This window comes from Mandrillus leucophaeus, unplaced genomic scaffold, assembly GCF_000951045.1.
Source record: "Mandrillus leucophaeus isolate KB7577 unplaced genomic scaffold, Mleu.le_1.0 Scaffold324, whole genome shotgun sequence".
Lineage (NCBI taxonomy): Eukaryota > Metazoa > Chordata > Mammalia > Primates > Cercopithecidae > Mandrillus > Mandrillus leucophaeus.
This window is the reverse complement of record NW_012103410.1, coordinates 342,401-352,751: the sequence shown is the minus strand read 5'-3', so window position 1 is coordinate 352,751 and position 10,351 is coordinate 342,401. Positions and strand designations below refer to the sequence as shown.

General features: G+C 40.2%; 1 protein-coding gene across 2 annotated transcripts in view; it reads left to right on the top strand.

Annotated features, from left to right (window-relative positions):
* The first annotated feature begins 206 nt into the window (after positions 1-206).
* The window catches only part of SSB (Sjogren syndrome antigen B (autoantigen La)), a 13,226-nt gene continuing 3,081 nt past the window's right edge, over positions 207-10,351 (top strand). Inside the window, exons 1-8 of one of the 2 annotated variants that reach the window (XM_011988135.1) lie at positions 207-365; positions 2,307-2,381; positions 6,905-7,008; positions 7,096-7,270; positions 8,193-8,300; positions 8,378-8,478; positions 9,204-9,275; positions 9,585-9,627. In XM_011988135.1, the coding sequence (XP_011843525.1) occupies positions 2,316-2,381; positions 6,905-7,008; positions 7,096-7,270; positions 8,193-8,300; positions 8,378-8,478; positions 9,204-9,275; positions 9,585-9,627 (669 nt within the window). In that variant the 5' untranslated portion in view covers positions 207-365; positions 2,307-2,315. Of the gene's footprint in view, positions 366-417; positions 902-2,306; positions 2,382-6,904; positions 7,009-7,095; positions 7,271-8,192; positions 8,301-8,377; positions 8,479-9,203; positions 9,276-9,584; positions 9,628-10,351 lie in introns of those variants that run through there. The other variant, XM_011988134.1, reaches the window with a different exon arrangement.

Sequence of the window (10,351 nt, the reverse complement as noted above, 5' to 3'; positions counted from 1 at the left end):
TCATATGAATGGAGGGCCAAAGGAAGGGCTGGGGTACAGACGCCGTCCAGAAATACTTAAAAATAAATGTTCATACTAACACAAACTAGCAGCCATTCCCCTACACCCTGCGGTACTTTTTAACCCAATCTGTTTGCGATTGAGGGCGGGGACTCCAGGGTCCCTGGGAGGCCCCGGCAGCCGCGCATGCTCAGAGCACAGGGACCGCTCCAGCTCGTCCTTGGCCCCGCCCACCCGCAAGGGCTGCTGGGACGGTCCCCATCTTCTTGGAGCGCTTTAGGCCGGCGGGCGGAGCTGGGAAGTGGAGTCGTTGGTGTTGCTGTGTGTGAGCCTGTGGCGCGGCTCTGTGGGCCGGAACCTTAAAGGTGAGCAATTCTTGGTGGCTAATGAGAAGCTACAATAAGGGCCCGCTTTGCTGGTGCGCGACTGCGCGTTTCCGTTCCTTAATGCTTCTGGCGGCGTCCGTGCTTCCCTCGCCTTCCTCACGTTCAGGCCGAGCGCCGCGTGGGCCTCAGCCGGAGGCGGCGGAGCGGAGGGGGCGCGGGCGGCGGCGAGGCCGCCCCCGCGAGGAATGCGGGATCCTGGGGTTCCCCGCACGTGGCTGGTGCCCAGGCAGTTCCGCGGTTGCTGAGAGACGGGACTGTGGCTGCCCCCATCCCCACTGCGTCTTTTCGTTTTTTTTTTTTTTTACCTCCACCGCGTTCTAGTCTCACCGAAGGCTTCTGGCCATCTCTGTAAGTTTCTGCGGAGGTGGTTACGGGTAAACGTCGGAGGGTTCTGTGGAGCCTATGGGACTGACTGGAGGCCAAAGAACTTTGGGCCGCAGATGTACCCCAGTGTCACTCTTGGTCTGTTAGGGCCTTCATCGCTCACATCAGGTTTCGGTGTGAAACGGGAAAACGTGGGTAATATTTCACTTACAGTCGTGCATTCTGGAAAATTATCTGATGAAGCGCATTTCCAAAATTAGGCCAAATAGGTTTTGCAAGTTCTAAATAGTTCTTTTATTTCATCGTTTGCTTTGTAGGGGCCTCTAGATCACTGTGGTAACTTAGGAGTGTAAATTGTGATAGACAAGACAATGCATGAAATTGAATAATTTCTCTAGGGGGATGTGGATCACGCAGTACCCCGTTGCAAGTGCTTCCTATGTGTATCCAGGGTAGCGAATGCAATTGCAGTGTGTCAGGTGATGTTTCCAAGAAGTGTACCTACATCAGTTCATAACTAGAGTCAACTAATGGCAATATTCTTGATAATTTGTTCACATAACTTTTGTACAATTGGGATGACTGGGTGACTTAGTAGAGTCCTAGAGGCAAGTACTTTGTAATTAGAAGACTTGGTTTGTAATTTCTAGCAAACCAATAGCACAGCCTCCTTTTTTTCCTGCAATGCTAATGTCAGGAATACGAAACAGGAAACTGGCTATCCAATGTATTAGTAAATTAGTAGGCATACCCCCCAGTTCAATGTTTTGCTAGTGTGACCACATTCTCCCATTTTTGTTTTCGTGTGTTCCTTAGCGTAGAGTATCTAAGGAACTGTAACGTTTTTCACCTTAAAAGTTATAATACAAGGTTTGGGTAAGTCAGTTGTGACTGCATTTTAAAAGAAATAAGGCCGGGCGCGGTGGCTCACGCCTGTAAACCCAGCACTTTGGGAAGCCGAGGCGGGTGGATCGCCTGAGGTCAGGAATTCAAGAGCAACCTGACCAACATGGTGAAACCCCGTCTCTACCTAAAAATACAAAAATTAGTCAGGCGAGGTGGCGGGTGCCTGTAATTCTAGCTACTCAGGAGGCTAAGACGAAAAAATCACTTGAGGCGGAGATTGCAGTGAGTCGAGATCGCGCCATTGCACTCCAGCCTGGGCAACAAGAGCGAGACTCCGTCTCCAAAAAAGAAAAAAGAAAATGAACCAAACCAAACAAATGTACAGCGAGCCATGGTGACATACTGACAGATATCTGTTTAAAGCTGGAAATGGTTAGTAAGTGATTGGAGTTTTTTCCCCTAAAGCTTTCTTGACCAGCCAAGTGAGATAAACAGTTTCTTGTTATAGAAGATGGGGTAGTGATTTACTGAAAGAGAGAGAGGTTTTTTATAGTTTTTAGATTTTTTCATCACTTATTCCAAAGTGTTGCTTCGTTGAGATATTTGAGAATTGAGTAAACAACCTGTGAAAACAGAAATTCCTGATTTTTTAAGAAAACAATGGGATAGTAATACTTTGTAAACATTCTCTTTCTAGTCTTGAGTTTTATATAAAAAAATAACTTTATGCTAATTTGGGAAATTTTACAGATAGCCACAATGGCTGAAAATGGTGATAATGAAAAGATGGCTGCCCTGGAGGCCAAAATCTGTCATCAAATTGAGGTATGATTCCTGTGCTATAAACTGCAAAAACAAGTTCCTTGAAAGAAAATGTAGGACCGCAACACAAATACAGAAAGAACATTTCATTTCAGTATATGGACATATTCAACATTTGGTTTGCCTTTGATTCTTAGATGAACATATAATAGCATACAGTTTTATACTGGTGGAGCCAGGTTGTGAAACTTAAGATGTACAAACATCTCAAAAGGTAACACTATAAACTAGAGTTACTTAATCTTTTTAAAATTTTAGTTTCATAGTCTCATATAAAATTTTAGCTTCTTAGTCCCATATAAAATGAGGATAATAGTAGTTCCCTCCTCATAAGGTAGTTTGGAGGATTAGTGAATATAATGTTAAGTACTTAGAAGAATGCCTGACACATAAGTAACATAAAAGTCCTTGGTAAAGTACCTTCCCTGTTAAATAACACTATATTTTTGATGATCTTCGTAGTTTTTTTCTGCCCAGTCAGTTCTCAGCTATTGTAACTTTAATATAGTATCTTTTTTTTTTTTTTTGAGCTGGAGTCTCACTGTGTTGGCCAGGCTGGAGTGCAGTGGCACTATCCTGACTCACTACAACAGTCTCGGCTCACTGTAGCCTCTGCCTCCTGGGTTCAAATGATTCTCCTGCCTCAGCTGCCAAATAGCTGGGACTACAGGAGCACGCCACCACACCAGGCTAATTTTTGTATTTTTAGTAGAGACCGAGTTTCACCATGTTGGCCAGGTTGGTCTCGAACTCCAGACCTCAGGTGATCTGCCCACCTCAGCCTCCCAAAGTGCTGGGATTACAAGTGTGACCCACTGTGCCTGGCCAGTAATTTTAATATAGTATCTGTTTTCAAACCCCTCTTAGCATTTTTTTCAAATTTAGGTATTATGTTTATGTTAACGTAATAACCTCAAGTGATCCTCAGTACCTTTGCAGTACGGAGGCAGGAGGATGGCTTGAGTCCAGGAGTTAGAGACCAGCCTGGGCAACATGATGAGGCCCTATCTCTACAAAAAATTTTTTAAAATTAGCTGAGTGTATTAGCGGTTTGCCTGTAGTCCCAGCTACCTGGGAAGCCGAGGTGGGAGGATTGATGGAGCCCAGAAGGTAGAGGCTGCAGTGGCTGTGATCATACCACTGCACTCAAGCCTGGATGACAGAGCGAGATACTGTTTTGGGGGGTCAGGGGGAAGAAACTTGAGAGTCTTTGTGAGCATACTCTGGCTGGGGAGGCTTCCTGATTTGCAAATCGTTCTTTGTTCAGTTAAAGTCAAAAAGAAAAAACCTTTAAATCTTTACAATATCAATAATGGTTGCATAGGAAATTATCTTTAAACTTATGTTCTTGCTAAGGAATCCCTCAGATCATATTGTTTGGTGTGGGTTTTGTCTGCAATTCTCTGAACTGCTTTTTTTCTTTTTTTTTTTAAGCTGCACCTCTGCATTTAAAATGTCTTATGTTCCTTTTTTTAATATTAATTTCCTTATGATTGTGGGGAGAAAAATTAGAAATTACTCATTCTGTGTTTAATACTTAGAACAATACTAAGATGTATATAGAAAAGGTTATATCTCTCCTACAACCTGCTAACTCTCAAATCCTACTCTTCTGAGGTAATCAAGGTTAAAAGCTTTTGACACTTTGCTTCATGCTCATATTAATTTTTATTTTTTTAGTGGACCTTATATTTTACAACAGTTCTAGGTTTACAGCAAAATTGAGTGGAAGGTACAGAGATTTTCCATATATCCCCCGCCTCCACACAAGCATGGTGCCTTCACCTTTAAAAACATCCCCCACCACAGTGGTACATTTCTAACAATTTTATTTCCTTCCTTTTCCCCCGCTAAACATAGGGTGCATTTTTGTGGAGAAAAGTTTTGTAATCAATAATTTTTTCATTCTCCTCTTTAAAACGAAGGATCCTTCTAATTTTTTTAGCTGTAATCATTCTTTGACAAATATTCTTGTATATAAATCTTAGTAAACATTTTTATTATTGATTTTTTTCAAGGTAAAATTCTTAGAAGGAGCCATACTGGCTCAAGGATTATGCACATTTAAAAAAACACTGGTAATTGTCAGTTTACATCTTACCTGCATGGCTAGTTCTCTGTGTTCAAGTCAATACTAGGTAGTCTTGGTTTTTTTCCTAATCTAAGCCAGTTTGTTAGATGAAAAATGCTGTCTCATTGCTTTAAATTGTATTTCTTTGATTAATAATGAAATGAAGTTGGACTTTTTTTAGTTTACAGTAGTTTTATTTATTTATTTTTTGAGATGGAGTCTTATTCTTATCTCCCAGGCTGGAGTGCAGAGTGCAGTGGTGTGATTTTAGCTCACCGCAACCTCCACCTTCCAGGTTCACGCAATTCCTCAGCCTCCCAAGTATCTGGGATTATAGGTGCACACCACCATGTCCGGCTAATTTTTGTATTTTTAGTGGAGACCGGGTTTCATCATGTTGGTCAGGCTGGTTTTGAACTTCTGACCTCAAGTGATCCACCTGCTTTGGCCTCCCAAAGTGCTGGGATTATAGGCATGAGCCTACTGCGCTTGGCCTATTTTTTATAATTTTTAAAAAAATCGTTAGCTGGGCATGGTGGCATGTGCCTGTTGTCCTAGTTACTTGGAAGGCTGAGGCGGAAGATCAATTGAGCCCAGGAGTTTCAGGCTGCAGTGAGCTATGGTTGCACCACTGCACTCCAGTCTGGGCAACAAAGCAAGACCCGACCTCCGAAAAATAAAGTGTCTTTTTTTTTTTTTTTATTTAAGACAGAGAGACAGTATTGCTTTCTGCTCAGACTGGAGTACAGTGGCAGTGATCTCGGCTCACTGCAACCTCCACCTCCCGAGTTCAAACTAGTCTTGTGCCTCAGCCACTTGAGTAGTTGGGATTACAGGTATGCACCACCATGTGCAGCTATTTTTTGTATTTTTAGTAGAGGCAGGGTTTCACCACATTGGCCAGTCTGGTCTCAAACTTCTGGCCTCAAGAAATTGACCCGCCTCAGCCTCCCAAAGTGCTGGGATTATGGGCTTGGGCCACCATGCGAGGCCAATAAAATACCTTTTAACTATTTTCTATTAGGGTGTTCTCTTTTTACCCTTCTTCTTTGTTTGTAAGAATTCTTGACAAATTTGTCTTTTACTTTTTTTGTTACTTCTGGCATTCCAAATAGTCATACTTGGGTTTTTCCTTTGCGTGTATATTGAGAGTACCTCTATGGTTAAATTTGATAAATGTTTACTTTAATTTTTTTTTTTTTTTTTGAGGCAGCGTCTTACTCTGTTTCCAAGGCTGGAGTACAGTGGCACAGTTATGCCTCATTGCAGCTTCAACCCGCCAGGCTTAAGCAATCCTCCCACTTCAGCTTCCTGCGCTGGGACTAGAGACACGTACCACCCATGCCTGGCCTTTTTTTTTTTTTTTTGGTAGAGATGGGGTCTTGCCATGTTGCCCAGACTGGTCTTGAACTCCTAGACTCAAGCGATGCACCCACCTCAGCCTCCTAAAGTGCTGGGATTAGGCATAAACCAGCAGTCCTGCCCCCCCGCCAACTTTTTTTTTTGAGATGGAGTCTCACTCTTTTGTCAGGCTGGAGTACAGTGGCATGATCTTGGCTCACTGCAACCTCCTCCTCCCGGGTTCAAGCGATTCTCCTGCCCCAGCCTCCTGAGTAGCTGAGACTACAGGTGTGCGCCACTACGCCCAGCTAATTTTTGTATTTTTAGTAGAGATGTGGTTTCACCATCTTGGCCAGGGTGGTCTCTATCTTGACCTCCCAAAGTGCAGGGATCACAGGCGTGCACCACCATGCCTGGCCCCTGTCCCTTATTTTTTAATTTAAAAAAATTAGAAGGCCAGGTGTGGTGACTCATGCCTGCAGTCCCAGCACTGTGGGAGGCCGAGGTAGACAGATCACTTGAGATCAGGAGTTCAAGGCCAACATGGTGAAACCCTGGGTCTCTACTAAAAATAACAAAAATTCGCTGGGCGTGGTGGCACATGCCTGTAATCCCAGCTACTTAGGAGGCTGAGGCAGGAGAATCACTTGAACCTGGGAAGTGGAGGTTGCAGTGAGCCGAGTTCATGCCACTGCACTCCAACCTGAGCGAGAGAGTGAGACTCTCTGTCAAAAAATAAAAATAAAAAAAAATAAAAATAAAAATTGAGTGATTAATCAATTTATTCCAGTTCTTTTTATTTAACCATCTATTCTTTACACACTGATTTGCAAGAGGCTTTTCATATAATCTTTAAATATATTCTTCTTTAAGGTTTTCTAGTCTATTGACATATCTGTTACTTACACTATTTTAATAATTGACATTTTAGTTTTATCTTTTTGCTAATTTGTATTGTAAACATTTTATTATCATATATTTGGGGAAAATGTTTATTGCCTTTTGTAACTTATGACATGTATTTTTAAATAACAGAACTTGGTACTGTAGAGTAATGTCAGGATTAGAGTTCATATTATACAGTGTTCTGAAATACATTGTAATTATCTCACAGTATTATTTTGGCGACTTCAATTTGCCACGGGACAAGTTTCTAAAGGAACAGATAAAACTGGATGAAGGCTGGGTACCTTTGGAGATAATGATAAAATTCAACAGGTAACAAGCTTTTAAAAATAATCTTTAGGTTTTCTGTTTACAGTGAGTGCTACTGCTGAGTCTTACATTTTTATATGTACTCTTCAGGTTGAACCGTCTAACAACAGACTTTAATGTAATTGTGGAAGCACTGAGCAAATCCAAGGCAGAACTCATGGAAATCAGTGAAGATAAAACTAAAATCAGAAGGTCTCCAAGCAAACCCCTACCTGAAGTGACTGATGAGTATAAAAATGATGTAAAAAACAGATCTGTTTATATTGTAAGTGGGCCTATGATGCACTTAAACATGTTACATTTATTTAGAAAGTAAAGTACGGAAGAATAAGGGCTCAGGAATCACAACCTCACTAATTACTTTATGTCCTTTTGTAATATTCTTAACCTAAGTTTCTTTTTGTTTTGTGTTTGAGACAGAATCTCATCCTGTTGCTCATGTTGGAATGCAGTAGTTTGATCATGGTCCACTGCACTCTTGACCACCTGGGCTCAAGTGATCCTCCCACCTCAGCCTCCTGAGTAGCTGGGAGTACAGGCGCATGCTACCACATGTGGCTAAACATTTTTTGTAGAGACTGGGGTCTCCCTGTGTTGCCCAGGCTGGTGTCAGTCTCAATCACCTTGACCTCCCAAAGTGCTGGGATTACAGGTGTGAGCCACCATGCCTGGTCCTAAGTTTTATCTTCATAAACGTGGATATTTTCTACCTTGTAGAACTGTTGTGAGAATTAAATGAAAAAAAAAATACACCATTGGATCAAATCTTTGACATATTCTAAGCACCAACTGCATGTTAGCTGTTCTTATCAGCAGCTAAACTTGATTGCAATTTTCTTTAGCGTATTTTTAAATAGTTTTTTTATTATGGAAAATTTCAGATGTATATAAATAGATTCAATAATGTACCATCACCAGCTTTACTAGTTATTAACAGAACATGCAAATCATCTTGTTTTATTTTTGCCTCAACTGAATTATTTTGAAGCAAATACCAGATGAATCACTTTTATTGCACTGGAGAGTAGTGGCTCCTAAACAAGGCTGTTAAGTGATTAACAAAGATAAATAGAGATAGATAGGTATATCCTGTGTTCATTTCAAGATAAAATGAATCAAATTCTCTCCAATTGTTTATCTGAGAAGTCATTATTTGTTATTTGTACATTACTTCCCACTCTTCACAGAAAGGCTTCCCAACTGATGCAACTCTTGATGACATAAAAGAATGGTTAGAAGATAAAGGTCAAGTACTAAATATTCAGATGAGAAGAACATTGCATAAAGCATTTAAGGTATGATAATACAGACTTTTTCTAGTTTTAGAATATATGGGAAATAACTTAAAAAATATTTTCCTTCTTTTTTATAGGGATCAATTTTTGTTGTGTTTGATAGCATTGAATCTGCTAAGAAGTTTGTAGAGACCCCTGACCAGAAGTACAAAGAAACAGATTTGCTAATACTTTTCAAGTAAGTCTTTTTGCTGATGTTTCTCCTGGCCTTTTAGTTATATGGAATTGACACACTAGGGTAAGGAGCATGGAAGTAGCATCCCCTGAAAGGCCAATATTTTTAGTATTTTAGTGCATTACGGTCTTCTAAATGGTATATACTAAACCTGATTGACTTAGAGATGCACTGTGATGGATCACGGTCATAGTGTCAGTCACAGTATCAGTGTTAATTCCTCAAAAATTACTTAACATGGTTTTCATAATTGCTGTTATTCTTGGATCTTGGGGATTTTAGAATTTTCTCCTTTTGTGGAATTAACACTATAGAAAACTGCAATATTATTTGCATGACTTCTGATACACTTTTTTTCCCCTATACATGAATGATAAATGAAAATCAACATGAAATTGCTAATGGATAGGGGGTTTCTTTTTGGGGTCATGAAAATGTTCTGAAATTAGTAGTGATGGTTGTACAACTGAATATACTAAAAAAACATTCAAGGTACACTTTAAAAGAGTGAATTTTGTGGCACATGGAATTTTTCCTTAGTAAAGCTGTTATTTAAAACAACATGAGAGAGTAACTTCCTTGGCATATTTTGAATTTTTAGTTGATGATTATGTTGATAGTAAATGTATGCAACATTTATTGCTGTGCCATGGCTTAAGTTATTCAAAATAATCTGCAGTCTTAACTTTGTTCTCGTGAACTTAGCCTCTGTACTGTGTGTTCTTTAGGGATGATTACTTTGCCAAAAAAAATGAAGAAAGAAAACAAAACAAAGTGGAAGCTAAATTAAGAGCTAAACAGTAAGTATGTTGAACTAATCATGACATACTTTGAATTCCTTAATGCTCTGACAGAAATATAGTTGGTGAGCTCTGAAATAGTGGCAGTAGACCTTTCTCTTTGCTAGTGAAACATTGCGATCTTAAGCTGCCTTGACAATTTCGGGGCCAAATTGCATTGCAGTCTAGCATTGGACGATCAAAAAAACCTAAGGACTTCTGGCTTTGGTTAAGTAAGTTTAGTGATCATAATTGGTTAACTTTATTAGGACTTAATTTTCTTATATAGTAAATGGAAGTATGTTATAATTATGATATTTTTATTTGTAGAGAGCAAGAAGCAAAACAAAAGTTAGAAGAAGATGCTGAAATGGTAAGTATATATTACTGCTATCTAGTATATCTGTAATTCATAGTTAAATGAATAGCTTTTAAGTCTGAGGACTTTTTCAAGAAAATATGTAAGCAAAGCTATCTATAGTTGTCATTGCACTAAAGTAATACATCAGGTATTATATTGAGGGAAAAGAGAACACTAAGGATAGGAAATATGTTCTAAAATACGAAAAGGCCGGGTGCAGTGGCCCACGCCTGTATTCCCAGCACTTTAGGAGGCCAAGGTGGGTGGATCACCTGAGGTTGGGAGTTCGAGACCAGCCTGGCCAATATGGTAAAATCCTGCCTCTACTAAAAATACAAAAATTAGCCAGGCGTGGTGGTGTATGCCTGTAATGCCAGCTACTCGGGAGGCTGAGGCAGGAGAATCACTTGAACCCAGGAAGTGGAGGTTGCAGTGAACCAAGATCATGCCACTGCACTCCAGCCTGGGTGACAGAGTGAGACCCTGTCTAAAAATAAAGAATATAATAAAACACAGGAAAATATATTTTGAAATATTCAGAAAAAGTTCATTTATGCCTAGAACTTATGTTTATGAGAAAATGTCCTATAACTTCTAAAGATTCTAATCATAGATTAATACTTTTTTTTTTTTTTTTTTTTGAGACTGAGTCTGGCTCTGTCGCCCAGGCTGGAGTGCGGTGGCTGGATCTCAGCTCACTGCAAGCTCCGCCTCCCAGGTTCACGCCATTCTCCTG